The following is a 21,555-nucleotide window of genomic DNA, read 5'->3' as shown; positions in this document are numbered from 1 at the left end:
AGGGTATGAACACCACAGCCAATCAGATCACTTGTATGGTTATGGTGGTGGGAGGGTCTGAACACCACAGCCAATCAGATCATTCCTAGTTTCAATCAGTGCTCCAGGGTTCCAGTTTTTCTCTTTAACTCAATCAGCGCCAGCCATTACCCATATCCTGTTCTTACTCGGCCAGTGTTCCATAGCCTATTTTCACTGTGCATCACGATGTTTGCCGAGCTAGATCTATATTCTACATTATAGCTATGGAGACAATACTATGCTCATTTGACAGTCACTATCTCTCGTACAACATGCAAAAAAGATGAAATTCTTTCATGTATACGTTCACGCGTTATCGCATGGTGAATATTGTATAGTTTTAGAGTGATCCGGGCTAATTCCCGAAAGGCCGGGTAAAACCGCGCTATGTGAATTTGGCTAAATGTGTTCGCGTTTCTACACTGGACACGCTACTGTGTCAAAATCAAAGGTATATAATAGGTATTATGTTTCATCATGAATGCATCAATGTATGAATGTTTTTTTTTATATTCTCTGATCGCCCAAAATGGCATTCGTTTTGAACACGAACATTGATATTAAAATCGGGAAAAAGGAAAACGATCCAAAAACGTATATATACATTTTGGCGCTGAACCGTTGGCGAGCAAACGCGTATGTATACGTTGTTGGCCGTGAAAGACACTATGTATTCAATACTAAAGATATATATATTTTTTTTTAACAAATGTTTTTTATTTTCCCTTTTTTAACATGAAACAAGACAAACAATACAGTAACAGTAATAATCAATGATAAATCACAGGACAATAACAGAAATAATAACAATAATGACAGTCCAGTAATTAAATCAGAATGAATGTAGAATAAAAAGACATAAAAAAAAATACAATACATGGGCTCTTGCTCGCTCTTCCCTTCCCCTTCCCTCCCCACCCCCCCCCCCCCCCCCCTCAGGACCCCCACATGGACTATACATCCACTACTTAATTTAACATCAGAAAAATACAAATTTATATGCGTTCCTTTATCTTCTCCACCACAGCTACCCAGACTGCTATGCTGGCTTCATTAACACCTAAAATTCGTGCAGTGGATATCGCTAGATAAATCACATCGAGATAGGTAAGAACCCATACCTTCCGGCACATTTTATCCGGTTGAATCCAGCGTGACGCTATCAACTTTTTGGCAGCCATAAGACCGGCCAAAATGAGTCTCTTTACATGTACAGAGGTCGATAACTGAGAAACATCATTCAACAACAATACAGAAGGCAGTGTAGGTATGGTCAGAGACAAAAATTCTGATAATTGAGTGGTTACATTTTTCCAGAAAGTCTTGACAGGAGGGCATTCCCAATACATATGCATATATGTACCAATAGCACCGTTTGAACACAAGGAGCATCGAGAGTCCGATCTGAGACCCATTAGGTGCAATCGTCTAGGGGTCAGGTAAGTCCTATGAACAAAATTAAGATTAATCTGTTGGTGATCTGGGTTGCGTGATGATAGCCGAACATTTTCCCAGACTGCATCCCAATCAAAATCTACTTCCAGGTTTGGTATATCCTTCCTCCAAACCGAGTCTAGGGGAAGGACCTTATATGAGGACGTAAGTACGTGGCGATAAAAGTCAGAGACAAAGCCTCTCGACGTCTCCTCGTCATAAAAGAATTTGTGAAATCTGTGGTGCTCAAGTGGAATATCTAATGGGACTCAGTGAGCCCTCAAAGCTGCTCTTATTTGTAGATAGAAGAGATAAGTGGAACTGGTGAGGTTAAATTTGTTGAATATATCTTGATAACTGCGGAGACCATGGTCATCGAAGATATCCCCCAATGTGTGTATGCCTTTCTTTTCCCATCCAGGATATCTGATAGGTTGTTGTGCAATAAGGATTGAATTGTTATTAAATAGGGGAGAATGCCTGTGCCATTTATGGTGGTTAGTACACTTTTTCTGTGTGTCACGCCATATCCAGAACACATGTGTAATAAGAGGGCCAAATCTCAAGTTGCATTGTTTAATTGATAAATTGGTGTACACTATATCCTGAAGTCTATGTGGTGCCACTATGTTCTCCTCTAATGGTCTCCAGGATACCGATGCTTGAGAATCAAACCAGGTGATCAGTGGTCTTAAAGAGAACGCTTTAAAGTAATAGTAGAAGTCTGGAAAGGCTAAACCCCCGTCGGTTTTATTTCTCTGTGCAGTGGATTTTTTTTCTGATTTTCTCCCCGTCCCAATTAGTCGTTGTGCCAATCCCCCCCCCCCCCCCCCCCCTCCCCGGCGCTGTATGCATGTTCTCCTACGAGTCGGTACAAGGGCGTCCCGAGTCGATCGCACGCTTCCCCCGAGACGTGCCCCGACAGCCAGTGACGTCTTTTCACTTGGCAGCGAGGGCTCTCATTGGTGAAGTGTAACGCGTGGGAGGGCACGCTATCTCCACCAAGTCCTGCCCCGCTTAGCAAGCGCCGAGACCTGACCTGTAGGCGTCGCTGTCCACAACGCCAGATTCCCACCCGCCAGCTTTCCCACCCTCTAATACTGCCAATTGTATTAGTGTGAACGGCCAGCCAAGCTGGTGACAACGCCGGGAGCTGGATTCGAACACGCGAATCCAGCATCTCCGGCGTTGGTGACGAACGCAATCTTTGCTACGCCACCTGACCGCCCGCAGTGGATCTTTTTAATCGTGGACGTTTGTTGTTCCAAATAAATTTATATGCAGCGGAGTGTAGTTTTTGCCAGTAACCAACGGGAGGGGGTAATGGCAACATTGAGCTGATGAAGTTAATTCTGGGCAAAACATTCATCTTAACTATTGACGCTCGGGCCTGTAATGAGTTTTTTTTATTTTGACCACCTGCCGAAGTCATTTGTGATCCTGTCTAGCAATCCGGAGTAATTATACTTCACCGTTTGGCTTATCGTAGGGAATATTTCAACTCCAAGACATCTAAAGTGTTCTACCATGGGTATATTTGCTGGGAGGGTGGTAGCCTTCGCAGTCACATTAAGTGGAAGGAAGGCCGATTTTGGCCAGTTTATCTTAAATCCTGATAGATTGCCAAAATCATCTATTACTTTTAGAAGATGAGGTAGGGAGGTGGCAGGGTTTTGCATGAACAAGATTACATCGTCTGCATATAAGCTAATGTGATGCTGTGTGCCCTTAATTGAGATCGGTGCTATGGACTGGGATTGTCTTATGTACTGTGCTAAAGGTTCTAGGGATAGAGCAAATAGTCCGAGACTAAGAGGACAACCCTGTCTGGACGAGCGCGACACAGGGAGGTGTAGAGAGCAGAATTTACCTGTTAAAATCATGGCCGATGGATCTGTATATAGTACTTTGATCATATGAATGAACCCATCACCTAACCCCATCCTTCTAAGTACTGCCCATAAATAAGACCATTCCAACCTGTCAAAGGCTTCATCGCATCTAAGGATAATACAGCTGTAGGAGGCGCGGCATCCTTGCTGGCATCTATCACATGCAGTAACCGTCTAATATTATCCGTGATCAGTCGGCCTCTTATGAAGCCTGTCTGATCAGGGTGAACTAAAGATGTCATATGCTTTTGAAGTCGGATGGCTAGTACCTTAGCGTACAGCTTGAGATCGGTTCCAAGGAGGCTTAAGGGTCTATAACTGCCGCATTCGGTGGGGTCTTTATCTTTCTTAAGTAGGACAGATATGAGTGCCATATTGACATCCCTGGAGAAGTTCCCCTCTTTGACTGAGTGTAAAATCATATCAAGTAATAGGGGTCCAATTACATCCCAGCATGAGAGGTACAGTTCGGGTGGAATGCCGTCTCAGCCAGGGGCCTTACCACTTTGCAAGTCAGAAATAGCCTCCCTAAGTTCCTCTAGTGTAATAGGTGCATCGAACCGTTTAGCGTCTTCCTCTGAGAGTTGAGGTAAGTTAATTTGATCAAGGAATTTCTCCAGTTTATTATGATCGAAGATCACTTCTGACTCGTACAGGTTAGAGTAAAACGTACGAAAAGTCTCGTTGATTTTTTTGGAGTCTGTGATAACCATTCCCTGTTGGTCCTTGATGGCAGGGATATCAGCTAATTGTTCACTGGATCGTATCTTCATAGCTAGTAGGTGACTAGGTTTAGAGCCATGAACGTAATAATGTTGTCTTGTTCTGTGTATTTGAAATTCAGATTGTTGTCTTAAAATGGAGTTAATCTCCTTTTTCAACACTTTAATTTGAGACTCCAGTCGACACGAGTAGTTGCGTTGTAAAGAGGAGAACAACGTAGAGTGAAGCACTTCCAGTTCTACCAATTTGGATAGATGTTTCTTGCTGAGGTTGGAGGCAAAGATAGTAGTGTTATTCCTGATAAAACCCTTTACCGATATCCATAAAGTTCTGGGGTCTTGTACCGAACCCGCATTAAACTGCAGGAATTCAATGAGTTTAACTTTAAATTGCAGGATGAATTCATTGTTTTTCAACAATGTCGAGTTAAAGCGCCATCTTGGGGCTCGGGATGTCATTCTACTGAATGAGGCCTTTAGGAGTAAATAATTGTGGTCTGACAGTGCAATGGGCCTCAATTCAACGTCAAAGCTATCAAATAGTCTAGGGCATAGGTGTCAAACTCATGGCCCGCAACGTCATTTGATGTGGCCCCCAAGAGCTCTGGTAAAAGATTTATTAACGTTTTTTTTTTTTTTTTTTTTTTTTAAACATTAATCTTGGGTTAAAAAATGAATGTAAGTAACAAAGGAAAAAAGCCAAAAGCACTTACTCCTCACAACATTCTTTGACAATTTTACAGCCCAAAATACAAAAAAGATCCAGGCGGAATAGGTAACAAAGGGTTGAAGAAATATTGTCTGAACTGTCAGATGCAAACTGGCTGTGTGACATAACCGAGCATCTCGCTCAATTGAATAAGAAGCTGTAGGGACGCAAACAAGTCCCACACAAAACTTGACCAATATAGTTGTGAACTGAGACAACCCTTATTTTGTTATTTTTGAGTACAGTTACAGTTCATGCAGACACATAATAGCAATTTCATTACGAATTGAAAATGGTGGACCCTGATGTAAACAAGTCGAAAGTCTTTCTCTGGTCTGCATCCCCTTAACAATTGTGTGTATTGAGCTGTACTGTACTGTACCCATTCTGCAATCTGTTAATTAAAGTTAATTAAACTATCTTCCATTAGTTGGATGTATGGCCTCTGCAAGGTTGTGTGCAGCCATTTGTTTTTGTAACATCTGCTACATCTGTCCCACGTGTTCTTTGCAGCTCAGTTGTTAGTTCTGCCCCTCTTGACTGTGACAAAAAGGTTTTGAACAAACTTAATGTCATAGCTTGTATTTGATGATCTTCTTCTTTGTTATTTACTTGAATGGTTTGATCATTGATTAATGGAGTAATATGAGGTTCTGATAAACTAAAATTATTTGTTAAAATAACATAAGCTAACATATATTTTTACATCTATGCAAATGCATATGCAATATGTATAACTTGAATAAGTAATAAATAAAGAAACAACATGTTTAACAATATGTAAATGAGTAGCTACATTTATTTTACATTACATTAACATTTATACGGTCTTTGGCCCTTTGAGGGCAACCATAATGCTGATGTGGCCCTCTGTGAAAATGAGTTTGACACCCCTGGTCTAGGGGATGCAAAAACATAATCTATTCTAGAAAATGTCCTGTGTCTTGCTGAGAAAAAGGAAAACTCTCGTGCCGTTGGATTGAACGATCGCCACAAATAATTTACTCCTGTGTCCTTGGACCAGGCCTGTAGTGCCGTAGAGGATTGTCTCTGGTCATAGGTTGTGGTGAGACTAGATTTATCGATCAAGGGATCCCAGATGGCATTAAAATCCACACCAATTATAAATTAATATTCAGGGAGATCTAGCATCGCTCTAGTGAGTGAAGCATAGAAGTTCGCGTCATAGACATTCACTTAAACCTTATAAGAACATGGCTAAGTTTGAACACGCAGAAGAGAAAAAAAGGCCTAGCATTGGAATTATTGCAAAAGAAAAGAAGGAGGGGTTAAATACGTGTGCAGTGCGTCCACCAGGCCAGGGGAGGGCGATGTTCCGCTGTGAACTGTTGTTTCCTCCGATGATGACCTATGCCGTGTGTGTGGTTAGCAGCATATATCTATGGTTAGCAGAACGTATGTAGAGGTTACAGAACATTCCATCTTAGTAAAAGTGCACTTAGTCCATCGTGTCAGGAGAGGGCGCTGTGCAACAGTTCGTCTGACATTCTAGCATCTTCTCTGTGTTGTTCCAATTTTAGTATATGTCTAGCCGACGCTTCTAATATGTCGACAACAAGTAGTAGTAGATGATGAAGCTGGCGGTGGAAACCACTATATGTCGAGTGAGTGGCTGGCAGAACGTGTCTGAAACGTTAATGGATCTTGAAGTCCAATAAAAAATATGTACACACACAAAATAAAAACTTCACGGACCCACGGAGGTATTAAAGGTCAACCTCCACGTTGTATTTTTGTTCAATAAACAATGTGGACTAGGCCAACAGTGGCTTTCATGAAGAAGGGGAAAAAAAGTATTGAAATTGACCCAGTTTTAGTGTTTATATCAAACATTTTGTCTGCCCAACACAATCACCACGCACGTGCATATTTTAATCAATTGTTCATAACGTGCGTGTGTAATCGTCACAACAGGTGCAGGACAACAGGGGGCTCACCAGGGGGCGCTGAGAGTCACACAGCTAGTGGCAGGCAGAGAGCCTTGCTACCATAGATATATGCTTGCTACTACTAGCCGAATGGAAATGTATCTGTTTCACCTCACTATTGCTCCGTGATTATAGCCATCCATCCATCTCTAAAGCTAACCACTATTTGTAAAAGCCACAACCACGTTGCGATATTTGTAATAATGTAAATCATTGTGTCGTTGTACACATATTGTGTTTATAACGTTAGTAGATAACATAGCTTAGCTTGGTAGCTATTGTGCTAACAACATATCCCGACATCCGGCTCGCTGGCCGGCATGAACGGCCGACCCAAAATGGTTCTCTCCTCTCTGTACACCCCGAAAAAACAGGAGAATCCCGGTAAAACCGTGAGAGTTGACAGCTATGACCCCGACCCGTCCCCACGGGTGCCCTGCCGGGGGGGCCCATGGACGCGACGGCGGCGGCAGCCGCAGGGCGCCCGAGCCCGCAAAGGCTAGTGTTACACGATAGCTATGAGCTAACTAGCGCTGCGGGCTCCGGCGCCCCGCGGCCGCCGCCGCCGTCGAGTCCACAAGCTCCTCCGCGGGGACGGGGGCACACAAAGAGGAGAGAACCACCCGCAGGGACGGCGGAGCTATAGGCTAACTGTGATGCACCGAGTGAGCCACCATTGATCTAGTACTATGACCCGGACGGACATAAGGCATACGTTTCCTGGAGTGACGTCACGGCCGTGCTAGGTGCTAGCGTCTGATAAGCTTTTAGATTCGGCTCATTAATATGCACCTGTTGTCCTGTTGACCTGTTGTGACGTCGGCGTTTGATAAGCTTTTTTGATTCGCGCGTGCATGTTATTCGTGCGTGGACCTTTTTAACTCTTTCAGAGTGGCATTTCCGGTGTCAAATGGAAAAAAATAAATAATGAAATTATATACCAATGATGTAAACTACCCATAATTGATCAGTAGGGTTTAACCTAGAGGTTGGGCTTTAAGCCAAGTCATGGTTCAACATAAATGACATGCATAAAAGTCATAGATCATTTAAACAGAGCTAACGTTTATCTCCCCAGCCTTAGTGGACGTTCAATGGTTATCAAAATAAAACCGAACAAACCCCCCTTATATCAGATGTTGCGAAACATTTAAATAAAGTATCTAGGCGATATCCAGCGTCATATAGTTAACCTATTTATAAAAACAAAGTTATCAAAATTATACGACACCGCTTGGCGTTTAAGCCATAACGAAGTGCTAACTGCACAAAAACAGTATACTGTAGCCTATGACGTGGTGTCCTCTTGGCTCTTCATGAAGGTTGTGGCATCCTTAGGCGAGGGAATATGTATCCTCACTCTGTCTTTGGTGATGATGAACAGCTTCGCAGGGTACTGGAGAGACGGTTTGAAACCTAGATTGTAGAGTGAGGCCATGACGGCCTTGTAGCGGGAACGCTGCTCCACGACTTCGGGGCAGTAATCTTCATAGATTTGGACTATGTGCCCTCCGTATACCAGTTTACCCCTCGTCTTCCGTGCCTCTCGAACAATCATTTCTTTTATTCCAATTTGACGTAAGCTAGCAATAACTACTCTAGGCCTGGAGGTATTTGCAGCTTTGGCTCCAATTCTGTAACACTGATCCAATTCGGGTGTCGTAGGGAGGATCTCCGCCCCCAGAATTTCAACCAGTACCTTTGCCAAGACCTTGGGTTGGTCGCAACTCACGGACTCATCCAGTCCTATTATGCGAATATTAGGTAGACGGAGTCGGTATTCGACATCGGCTAGCTTAGCCATTAGCTTATCGTTGATTCCTTCTATATCTCCACATCTAGCATCAATCACTTCCACCTTTTCAGTGCAAGTACTCAAGCCGGTTTCCATTTCGTTTAGACGAGCGGTCTGTGCACCAACCGTTACCCATAGGTTGTCGATTTTGGATTCGATAGATTCTTTGGTAGAGGCAACCTGTTTGGTTAGGGAGTGTAAACCTTCCGTTAAGGTGCGCTCGAGCTTAAGCTGGGATTGCTCGAGCTTAAACTGGGATTGCGTGAGCTTGATCTGGGATTGCGTGAGCTCTTCGATTAGCTTAGCAATGTATTCCATATCGTTGGAAGTGTCATCTTTCTTTGTTTCGCTTGCTTTCTTCGGTGCCATTGTGGTTCTTTCAGTCAATATAGTTAGTTGGAAACCTAAGGTGATGTATACATACAGGTTTAACCAAGTTGGGAGTATAAAAAGAGGCTTTTAAAGTCAAAATATAAAAAACGGGAGCAGCAGCTTAGCAGAGTGCGACTTACATCCTCGACCCGGAACCGGAACCACTAAAGATATATCCTACTTTATTTAGACTTCTGAAAAGTTACTTTGTGTAAGACATAGGGGTGGGAATCACCAGTTTCATCACGATACGATACGATATAGATTATTTGGACAACGATACGATATTTGCCGATATCACAAAGTCTGCCACGATACGATACGATTCAGGTGCCTGCGATCGATATGAGATGATATTATGTGCCCATTTAACACAATCAGTCACATTTAGATCAACAACAAAAAAGGCTACGGAAATATCAATTGACGTTTTTATTTTTGAGCTCTTCCAGACATTTAAATGAAAAACAATCTATTGTTTTTAATACAAATAGACCTCCTGTTCACTGTAAAGTGCCACGTTTTTATATATTGAGCTTTACACTTTAAGTATTTGGAACTCACAACACGCAACCTAAAACCCCTCCCTCTCCCAAACTGTTCCTACAATTGTTTTATGTTGCATGATGATCATGAATACATTTATTATGTATTCATGTTTAAATATCAACATTATCTGTCCATCCTCAGTAAATAATATCAATATAATAATCCTCCTCCTTCCCCTCTCCTGTTCTCTCACGGTTAGCTGCTTAGCTTAGTTAGCTTAAGCAGCTAACGTAACGTTAATTTAGATCTGCCCACGCGACGTGGGCATAAAGGAATGGCGACGATGCAAAGCATGTTAGATGCATTTGACCCGTTGTGGGGAAAAAACTGCACAGACTTATATCGGGTCGCAAAATAGGCGCTCTGTAGCCCTACTGTGCTGTACAGAGCTACACAGCGTTTGACTACTGGGCAGATACGACTCATCGGATTTTCAAAATAAGAGTATCGCAATATGAATCGATCTTTTTACGTTGCATCGATCTATTGATAATAGATCGATATCGATCTGGATCGATGTATCGTCCCACCCCTAGTAAAACACGCACGCAAGTGTACCAATTTTAAATCGTTTAGAATGAGGACCATGTACACTCAACCACATACAAATAACATAGATTAAGTAACAAGTAGATTAACTTCACCATGGTAAAAAAGAAAGAGTTTATACCAAAAATGTATGAATGTGAATGAAGTCTCACACCTGGGAGGGACAGTGATGTGAAAGCAGACAGGTCGCTAGCTTACTTGTAGATACTGCAGATAAAGGGAAGACTGATGCAATTTTGACAAGTTCTACTACAATGAATGATGCCTTCAAACCACCCAAAATGGGCTCCAGGAAGCATCATAGCAGTCTGTTCATACTGTTCTCGTGACGTATTCTCATACAATATGGTGCAACGCACCTCATTGATCACGATTGTAATTTTTTAAATAATCACCTGCTATTTGATTACAATCCTTTTTGTGGGCAAGATGTCTGCGATGAAATACTACGTTCTGCACCGTGTGTTTTAATAACCTTTCTTGTTAAGATGTCACCGCGGCTACGGTAAAGGTGGTGATCGACACATTTGTATATAGTGCTTTTATCCAAAGCGCTTTACAATTTCTGTTCCTCACATTCACCATGGCAACCATGCAAGGTGCCAACTTGCTCATCGGGCGCAATTAGGGGTTTAGTGTCTTGCTCAAGGACACTTCAACACTGTGCACAGGAGGAGTGGGAATCGAACCGGGAACCTTCCGATTACCACACAACCACTCTACCTCCTGAGCCACTGGCACTGGCTCTTGTTGCCCGGATACATTCTGTCGTATATATTTCTTCCTCTCGCTCTCTCACTTAATTTCCAAATGGCGAGCACATTGCCCCATCATTTATCACATTGCCCTATCATGTCGCCCAGTGCATCGCCACCCTACGGTAGGAGACATCGAGACAAATGCAATGCTGTCATGATGCCCCTATGCAGGCATCTTTCCAGTGGCTATTTTGCTTTCCTCTAAACACAACTAGAGACGCAAAATGGCACCAATGAGCGCGACCCATAAGCTACCGTGACATCAGAATAGTCGGGATTGACTCACCTGTCTTCTTCAAGCTGCTGAGGATGGAGCTGATCTTACTCAGGTCCACGTTGGCCAGGTAGGCTGGCAGGAGCGGGGCCCGGGCCGCTGCCGGGGGCAGGGCCGCTGCCGGGGGCGAGGCCGCTGCCGGGGGTGGGGCTGCTGCCAGGGGCACTGCCATGGGTGGGGCCGGGGGTGCGGGTGGGGCCGCTGCTGGGGGCGGGGCCTCTGCTGGGGGCAGGGTCTCTGCTGGGGGCGGGGCCTCTGTTGGGGCATCTGCCGGGGGCGGGGCCTCTGCTGGGGGCAGGGCCACTGCCGGGGGCGGGGCCTGTGTGACAGCCGGTGGCTCCGGTGCCAAAGGTGGTTGAACATCAACATCGATCTGATTGGCCACTGTTACGGGGGTGGGACATTCAACAGGTTCCTCAACTACAGGCAAGAAATACATTAAAAAGGGAAAAGAAGGTCAATAAATGCTACATGCTAATAGCAGCATAATTACACTTTACGACAAACTACGTCCTGTAAAGTACGTGGTCCCATTCAGCTCAATAGGAGGAATATTGCACTGCAAGTGTGAGGGGGTTCATCTCAAACTCTGCCCTCTTTTCTTCATCCTCCAATCAACACCGTTTGTCTGAGGAAAGCAACAGTTGTGATTGGAGGATCAAGAAACGAGGGCACCCATGATAAAAATGTATGCGCACAAGATGAGATCCTTTGGGTAAAAGCATCCTCAGATACATCACTACGCTTCCCTGTACTCAACCATCACGTCCCTCTACTCGCACCGGTCCCCCGTCTTACCAATGATACCGGCGCTCTCCGCCTCGTCCTCCGACATCTCCATGTCCATGTCCTCCTCGTCACGGTTGTCTATGTCCCCGATGTCGAAGGCGTGCAGGGGAGACCCCCCGGGCGTGGACAGGGGGCTGGGGGCCGGCGGCTCCGCCTCGTCGTCCATGGCGGAGCCGTCCAGGTCGGGGTCCATGTCGGGGTCCAGGTTGGACACGGCCAGGCTGTGGAAGGGGGACTCGGAGCCAGTCGGAGAGGGAGCGTCCGCGGAGGGCGAGGGGATGGGCGACTCGTCCAGGTCCGGCAGCGTGGTCTTCAGGGCGTCCAGCTTACGCTTCAGGTGGGACACCCGGTTAGCGAACGTCTGGTATGCCTTGATCACAGAGGAGACAAACAGAAGAGAGGAGAGGAGACGGAAGAGAGGAGACAAACGGAAGAGGAGAGGAGACAAACAGAAGAGGAGAGGAGACAAACAGAAGAAGAGACGGAAGAGAGGAGACAAACGGAGGAGAGGAGAGGAGACAGAAGACAAACGGAAGAGAGGAGACAAACAGAAGAGGAGAGGAGACAAACAGAAGAGAGGAGAGGAGACGGAAGAGAGGAGACAAACAGAAGAGGAGAGGAGACGGAAGAGAGGAGACAAACAGAAGAGAGGAGACGGAAGAGAGGAGACAAACGGAGGAGAGAAGGAAGAGAGGAGACAAACAGAAGAGAGGAGACAAACAGAAGAGAGGAGACAAACAGAACAGAGGAGACAAACAGAAGAGAGGAGACAAACAGAACAGAGGAGACAAACAGAACAGAGGAGACAAACAAACGAGGAGAGAAACAGAAGAGAGGAGAGGAGACAGAAGAGAGGAGAGGAGACGGAAGAGGAGACAAACGGAAGAGGAGAGGAGACAAACAGAAAAGGAGAGGAGACAAACAGAAGAGAGGAGAGGAGACAAACAGAAGAGAGGAGGAGACGGAAGAGAGGAGACAAACAGAAGAGAGGAGACGGAAGAGAGGAGACAAATGGAAGAGAGGAGACAAACGGAGGAGAGAAGGAAGAGAGGAGACAAACAGAAGAGAGGAGACAAACAGAAGAGAGGAGAGGAGACAAACAGAAGAGAGGAGAGGAGACAAACGGAAGAGAGGAGACAAACAGAACAGAGGAGACAAACAGAAGAGAGACAAACAGAGGAGAGGAGACAAACAGAAGAGAGGAGACAAACAGAAGAGGAGACAAACAGAAGAGGAGACAAACAGAACAGAGGAGACAAACAGAAGAGAGGAGACAAACAGAAGAGGAGGAGACAAACAGAAGAGAGGAGACAAACGGAAGAGGAGAGGAGACAAACAGAAGAGAGGAGAGGAGACAAACAGAAGAGAGGAGACAAACAGAAGAGAGGAGAGAAGACAAACAGAACAGAGGAGAGGAGACAAACAGAAGAGGAGACAAACAGAAGAGAGGAGAGAAGACAAACAGAACAGAGGAGAGGAGACAAACAGAACAGAGGAGACAAACAGAAGAGAGGAGACAAACAGAAGAGGAGAGGAGACAAACAGAACAGAGGAGACAAACAGAAGAGAGGAGAGGAGACAAATGGAAGAGAGGAGAGGAGACAAATGGAAGAGAGGAGAGGAGACAAACAGAAGAGGAGACAAATGGAAGAGAAGAGGAGACAAACGGAAGAGAGAGGAGACAAACGGGAGGACGAACAAAGAGTATGTTTACACGCACACTTTCATATTTCAATATCCTCAAATTGTCTGGATATTCAAGATTACCATCATTGAGGCAGGGCATGTGAAAGCCATATCCTGTTAACGATAGCTGAGATGATCTCATGTCTTGACTATGAGAAACCAGGGGGGGGGGGGGGGGGGGGGGGGGTGACTGATCTCTCGAGACACAGAACATGTAAGGTTTCATTCATTTCCTCCTCACAACAGAGTGATAGGTTTCAGGTTAAAATGCCCCTCTAAAAGTGCTATAGATAAAACATTTTACGTAGAGTAATAATTAGGGATGCTCGATATTGTTTTTTTTACTGATACCGATATACCGATATTGTCCAACTCTTAATTTCTGATACCGATATCAACCGATACCGATATATGCAGCCCCCCCCCCCCCCCCCCCCCAAAATGGAATAATTTCAGGTAATTAACATTACATATCTCTTGTTGTGGAATTAACACAACATTATGCATACTTTTGACAATAAATAAAATCAGAATGTGTTCTTACTTGCTTGCCTGGGTAAATAAAGGTTATAGAAATGTAAAAAATTAAATAATGTTTTTTATTTTTATTTTGAAAACAGATACCGATATTTTCCGATATCACATTTTAATGCCGATATCTGCCGATAATATCGGACATCCCTAGTAATAATCATAGAATGGTGCAGAATAAAAGTATTGCCTCCCCCCGAAATGTATTTTTTTTTTTTTTAAACTTTGACCAGTCACCTGGTTCTTTTAGCGTTTATCGCTTTTTCTTCGCATTCATACTTGGTCAAGTTCGACCGACAGAGCAGGCTGAAAGGGTTCAGATGGGGGGAGAGACACTCTGGGAAAGGCACGGCTGCCGTCCGGGATTCGAACGCGCTCAGCCCCAGATCCGCGCGAGCGCGGTTGTCCACGGCGCTAAAATAGCACTCGCGGTACGTGGTGAGCTACTGGAGCTCCCCCGAAATGTATTTATTAATGAATTTATCATTTAATTTTGAGAGTCCAAAATGAATGTTGTTGTTTACATGTTACAGGCATATATCCCTCCCTACTTCTCATTTCCTCACGTGGAATTCACGTAATTGGATAAATGACATGCTGTTGATGTTGTTCGATATCTAGTATCTGAATGCTATCTATAGCACCTTTAAATACATGTTTGAACTACACATAATATACGAGAGGAAGCAAAACACCCAGAAATACATAATAGACAAAGATGGTTCATTATCAGTAACTCCAATAGGAGACGGCATTATGCCACATGGATACAATTACACAGCTGAAGGTATTACCACAATATACTACTGAAATTAGATTTTAAACCTGATCTGAAGTTGTTATACCACGGTATCAATAGCTGCCTAAAATATTACATTAAATATAAGAAATCTGAATTATTAGGATCAGAAACTCCAAATAAGAGTCTCTCACTATTGATTCAGATGAGCGGTGAACAATTTTTAACATATGAGATACAGAAACCCTGCTTTCCCTCCCCCCTCTTCCCCAGTTCCATGTCTCCACACATCAAAGCAAATTAGTTATTTATTTATTATTATTATTCCCCCTGCATCATGTATTTATTACATCTAGTCTTAACAATGGTTGCCCTGGAGAAAATTATTTTGTGTGTACTACTGTATATGTATGTAGGTCACAAATTTCTATACGTACAACACATGAATAAAATACTGTGCCATGGCATAGTGCTACAATCACACTGCTATGTAGTCATATGATATATGGTGTTATGATACATGCATTTCACAGGCGTGCAGTTGTAAGGAACTTAGTGCAAATTTTTTTTTTTAGCGGCATGTAAGAAAAAAATGAGAAAAAGGGGGGGGGGGTGAAAAAGGATCATAAAAACTGTGCATCTTAGCTGGAACTCAGATCTGAACATTGGTACACAGGTAGGTTTTGGCTTTGCTATAAATTGTATCGGTGTATTATTGGCTGCATGTTGCCAATAATGGGGATGTTATCAGCAAGACTGGGTCGGCTGGTACGGATGTACATTTCACTAGTTCAGGCTTACGCCAATGACAACACAAGACACGTCGTAAGTTTAGATTATACTGAAATGGAATCTAAAAAAGAGAGAAGAGGAGGGCGGCTGGGTGGCGCAGCAGAGATTGCGCTCGTCACCAATGCAAGAGACTCCGGTCTGGAATCCGGGTGTCAGCATTGCCTCCGGCTTGGGCCGGCCGTCATACTGGCTCAATTGGCAGAGTCAGCGGGTGGAAGTCGATGGGTGGTAATCTGGACGTTGTGGACAGCGACTCCTACAGGTCGGTTGGGAGACGCCTGCACAGCAGAGACAGGAAATAGCGGGGGTAGTGTGAGCCTCCCACACGTTACACCTCGCCAATGAGAGTCCGCGCTGGCAGGTGAAAAGATGTGACAGGCTGCCTCCTCATGTACCGGAGGGGACACGTGATGCAAGGCTTCCATCCTCCCTACGACCGACCTGTGGGGGGCATATGCGAGCAGAGTTCAAGACAGGGGAGGGGAGAATTGGAATCACGAAATTGGGATGGGAGAAAAATAGAAAATAAGGAGAAAAAGTGGATCCAAAAAAATAAAAAGAGAGAAGACGAGAGACACGCTGAACCGGCGGTTATGTTGATGCGGGGGGCTCAGCTCCTGTGAAAGGTGCACCCGGCAAGGTGGCATTGGTAAGAGGCGCTAAACACACGCAACTAGGAAGCTGGCCTCTAGCCGACGCTAGAGAGGCCTGCAGATGTGAGCGTGTGAGGAGAGGTGGATTAAGGGAGAATGCAATGCATGCCGCGAGGCAGCATTGGTCTAGCCAGCGCTAGAGAGGCCTGCAGATGTGAGAGAAAAGGGAGACATGTGTTCAGGGAGAACAAACAGAGCCTGAAGGCAGCTAGCCTCTAGCCGGCGCTAGAGAGGCCTGCAGATGTGAGAGAAAAGGGAGACATGTGTTCAGAGTGAACAAGCACAGAGCCTGAAGGCAGCTAGCATCTAGCCGGCACTAGAGAGGCCTGCAGATGTGAGAGAAAGGGGAGACATGTGTGTTCAGACTAGTGAACAAGCACAGAGCCTGAAGGCAGCTAGCCTCTAGCCGGCGCTAGAGAGGCCTGCAGATGTGAGAGAAAGGGGAGACATGCGTGTTCAGACTAGTGAACAAGCACAGAGCCTGAAGGCAGCTAGCCTCTAGCCGGCAGTGAGCATGTGAGCGGCGCGGAGCGGCCGGGAAATCCGCTCTTCGCTCTAGACGGCTGAGTTCCGCTCTCATTCGCTCATGTTGCCCCCCCCCAAGCCGCTCCACGCTCGCACAGCGCTCATCTTCATTTGCGCATCAAGCGCTCCCCGCTCCACAGCCCGCTCAGCAGATTTTTTTTTTGGAGCATGATGTAAATTAGCTTGATTTGACCAAACTACAACAGTCTGCACCCCCTGGGCCCCATAACAATTGTTTGTATTGAGCCGTATTGTATTGTACCCATTCTGCAATGTTAAATAACGTTTATCCATTCAAATAGCTGTACTATGCTAATGTAACTAGCCTAGCCGCAATGCTATGGCAGATCCCATTCACGTTAGCATGTAAGCTAACAACAACAGCGCTCTTTTTGTGAGACTAAACTCTCCGCTCTTGGTGGTACATTGTGTTGATGTTGGTTTTGTTTCATCAATAAGTGAGGCAGAACACAGTGAATGCATCCTTTTTTTTTATTGCACTTTGTTTGTTTCTCACTGAAAATAAATGTTGCGTTCACCCGAGGTCCAGAGGTGATTTAAAGATGGCGGATTCTGCTTTGGACTTAGCAGGATGTGTAGTGACGGTTCACCCTTCTGATTGGTTTAAAATGGCCTTCATGTTTGTACATCGCCACCTATTGCTTTGGCATTGTATTTACATTATATTACATCAGTTTAAACCACTGTGTGATCGTGTGCACTGAGCGGCTGGGAGCGGCTCGGAGCGGAGGAGAGCTCTCGCTCCGGAGTCGCTCTCGCTCCGGAGTCGCTCTGACCCATTTTAAAGCCCACTCCGCGCTCACTTCAAAATCCACCGCCCCGCTCCGCTCACATGCTGCCCGGCACTAGAGAGGCCTGCAGATGTGAGAGCGTGTGTTCGGGGGAAGCTGAGCAACATGCTCTCTGGGGACGAAGTCCAGCACTGCACTGTACGAGGTGCCCCCCCCCTCTCAGAGGGAAGTAGGGAAAAAAGGGTAACCCTAAACTGATTAGGCTGGGATGACCTCTGACCTCAGATGGGGGAAGAGTTCTAGAGAGTAGAAACAGACGAGTTCAGGTGCCATGAAAAGACACGTTAGTTCTGCGGAAGGAGGCCTTTTAAAATGCAGAATAGAGAGGGAATGGCGCATAGATGGTTGAGCATAGGAAGTGGCAATATACCACCGACCTATATCAGGGATCTGCATTTAATTCCTTTTGTACAAAGATATTTGCTCAGCAAAGATGGGAAATGCTATCAAATTGTTTATTTAAACCACTTAGTATGAATATTACTTTGTATAAAAATGAGGTTATTGAATGACATATCAATAATAAATAATTTGATCTTGCTTAGAGATGGTGCATCCTCACTCTAGGGCCTCATGCACTGAGAGAAAGAGAGCAGTTGGGAAGAATGGAGGGATGTTGTTCTCAGAAATGTTCACTTAGTTTTACAAATGTCTACTAATGGTGAGTAAAGTAGTTGTCATGCAGGCGTGTTGTGTTTGTTTGGGTGTTTGATGGATTTGTATTGTGGAGAGAGAGAGAGAGAGAGAGAGAGAGAGAGAGAGAGAGAGAGAGAGAGAGAGAGAGAGAGAGAGAGAGAGAGAGGGGGGAGAACATTATGTACTAGCAAGCATTGTTGTGATGATGATTGTGTTGAGAGAGAGACAAAGAGAGAGAGAGAGAAAGAGACGGAGAGAGAAATATATAGAGACAAAGCTAATAAGCTGTGCATCAAGCTAAATCAGCTCAGGAGAGAGAAAGATACTGTATGCGTTGTTGCTGTGTTTCCTGAGTTTTGCGCAGCACTGACTTATGATTGCAAATTATGATAAAAACAAAAACAAAACCTGTTGTAACCGCAAGAACAATACATTTAGACCTGGCTTCTAATTGAGACAGGCCTTCATTTGTCAAAACAGATATACCCATCCAGTAAAGGCAACTCTGCCTTTAATTGGGACACTTATTTATTAAATATATTCAAATGTTAATATAAAGTTGTTAACAAAAATAAACATTTGATTTTAAACTTAAAAGATACAGTACAATGAAAATCAAATTTTTTCTTTTTCTTTAACACATCTGGTGCCGTGTTAACACTTTGAGCGCCACGCCGGGTTTTCCTTTTTACCGGCTGAATGCCACCATCGGCGCCAATGTTAACGTTAATATCGCCTAATCTATGTTTTAAATTATGGCTATGTGTCTAATCTGCCCATCGCATTATCAAAGACTATTTTCCAGTCAGTGCTGTCAAGGCAGATTGTTTTTTTATCGCGGCATTTCCGTTTCAGAGCATTTAGAAAAGCACCCGTTTTCAGATAAAAAAACAGCCCATTCTGGAGCATTCTATGAAAATCGCCTTTTACTGGAATATTCCACAACGTTGATAATCGTCTGCCTTTTTATGAATCGTTTTCAAATAAAGATGATCAATATTATACGTGCACGCAAGCACATTCGAGCCGCGCACGGATAATCGCCCCGTTGATTTCCTCATGGACTTTTACAGTGAAACCGAAAGAAGACATTTCACAAAACAGCTTATAACTTCATCAAACTTACTCCGATTATCCTAACACTGATAACATAGAGTCCTTACCTGACATCAGATGGTATCCAACTGGTATATTCCAATTCCTGATCACCATTCGAAAAAATCGATACGTGTATGGATCCAACGCGATACAGTAGAACTCCATGATCAGCGGGGATCTGAGGTTCCAGAATGAACTGTGGTAACCCCGGCTGGATCAGTGGACTGGAAAATGTGGAGTACCGGATTTTTTTCCCCATTCATTTTCATTGAGTCCATTCCAAAATCACTTATGTCATCTGGGAGACGACAGGGGGCGCTTTTTTCCACAATGATCGCCGGCGCCGCTCGGCTATACTCGGGTAGGCTCGGGTGATGCAATATGATTTCAGATCGCTAAAAAAGAAAAAAAAAATCCGAGAAATCTCGTGAGTGGCTTTCAACCACCTATAAAAAAACACGAGAAATCTCGTGAGTGGCACGGAAAGAGTTAACGTAGAACTACGTTTCTGTCACCCAACCGTTGAGTGCCGGAAACGTAGATCTACGTTTTTCTCACAGTATTTCTTTTAATCGCTATTGCCATTCATAATTCAGCGGGGCACCTTGTGCATACTGTTCTGAGTGTGTCTGAGCTGGCAGACGGTCTTATACCGCCCTCGGCCATTATTGCACTCCATTAGGAACGGGGTAGTTTCTTATCTCCATTGAGCTGCGGCGTGGGGGCGAGTCCTAAACACTCCGGCAAAACACACACAGGCGTCTATGCCAAATACAGCTGATAACTGCATAAGCAGCATATTAAGATGACTGCGTTTCTTGACTCAGAGTGACGGCGCGACAATATTATTAAACAAGAGAGCTCTGTCATTGAAGTGGGTGGTGTTACCAACAGCGCGTTTCTTGACTCAGGAAGCGAGCGTCAAAGCCGATCTGCCGCGCGCGCTGCAACACACAGGCGAGCTGTAGCGGCAGCGGTGGATAAGGGGGCGTGCTAGCGCGGGTCACGTGGGCGTCGCGGCCAATCAGAGGAACCCGGAAACCGAACTGCGTTGCGTTTGGCATAGACGCGGCCAGGTCACTTCCCGGAAGGGGCGTGGCATTCAATGTGTTAAGAACTAAAGCCCTTTGATGTCTATTCTCCACTTGCACAACCTGAAAGTAGGCACTTCCGGCTGACTTCCGGTTGCGAAATGGTACTTCCTGTCCCATCCAAATACATTGTTTTTAGCTACTTTTCTCCCGTTATTTAAACAACTTTGTCGTCACAGAGAGGCAATGAAACGTTTGTATTATTATAGTATAGAATGTATTTAATAAGCAAACGTTTGTCAGCAGGGTTTTTGGGCTGTATTTCATGTAAAAACGTTTACTGTTAGTTTACTTGCTCACGCTAATTAAGGCTAATGCTGGCTAACAGAAGCTAGCGCAAGAAAAGACGCCGCAAAGTATTGTTTATAGTGTATTTATTGCCACCTTATAGCATTTGTACATTTGTATGACAGTCTATAATGCTCCCGTGAGGTTTTTCCGGACGTTTTGGTAATGATTTTCACTATAAAATCATATTTCTAAATGACAGGAAGTTGATGAAAACTGGCCGGAATAGCTTTGAGCTAACGATCTTTGCCGATGCATTCCATTTTTTTTTTTTTTTTTTTGTCTTTTTCCCCCTCCATTTTCCTCCGATTTTCTCCCATCCAGGGCTGTACACTGCGATGAGATTATCGCGAATTGCCCCTTTAATTGGCCGTTGCGAATAGTAAATAATATTTGGGGGCGGGCTTGCGAGTAGTGATTTCAAGCCTTGCATTCGCATTTCACTCCTAAATTATCCAAGGCTGAGCACTCACTCTGATAGACTGGCTGACTGTCTGATTTAGCTATGACGAAAAGTAAAGTTTCTTCATAGCTCATTTCTTCATAGAAAGTCACAGGCACCTGGAATCGCGTGCCTGTGACTTTCAATTCCCTTATCGCTGCCAGGTTTTCCCGACCGTTATAACGTTAGCATGTTAGCATGTAGCTAATGGCAGACTATTTGATTCCTTAAGGCAAGCCAAGGGCTCGAAATTGCCTGGGTTTTGGTTATATACTCCCAAAATGCTCCCGCTGTTTGGCTACTTCTATGTGCAGTGAAAACTACTCGAAATGCTTTAGAACCTAGTCATTGATTTAGTTCAGGGTTAGCCGCGGAGCTAACGCTAGCTAACGCTAGCTAATCAAGCTCACAGAGAGAGATAAACAGCTGACAGCAGGTAGTACAGGTAC

At 44.6% G+C, this 21,555-nt stretch overlaps 1 protein-coding gene across 1 annotated transcript in view; it reads right to left on the bottom strand.

Moving 5' to 3' along the window:
• The window catches only part of rprd2a (regulation of nuclear pre-mRNA domain containing 2a), a 68,273-nt gene that overhangs the window by 5,637 nt on the left and 41,081 nt on the right, over window positions 1-21,555 (bottom strand). The window contains exons 7-8 of the mRNA XM_084312237.1: window positions 11,823-12,183; window positions 11,037-11,444 (exon numbers count right to left, since the gene is read on the bottom strand). Of these exons, the coding sequence (XP_084168363.1) occupies window positions 11,037-11,444; window positions 11,823-12,183 (769 nt within the window). The remainder of the gene's footprint in view (window positions 1-11,036; window positions 11,445-11,822; window positions 12,184-21,555) is intronic.

The sequence above is a fragment of the Notolepis coatsorum genome (assembly GCF_963971535.1).
Source record: "Notolepis coatsorum genome assembly, chromosome: 4".
NCBI classification, from domain to species: domain Eukaryota; kingdom Metazoa; phylum Chordata; class Actinopteri; order Aulopiformes; family Paralepididae; genus Notolepis; species Notolepis coatsorum.
This window is presented reverse-complemented; position numbering and strand designations above follow the sequence as displayed.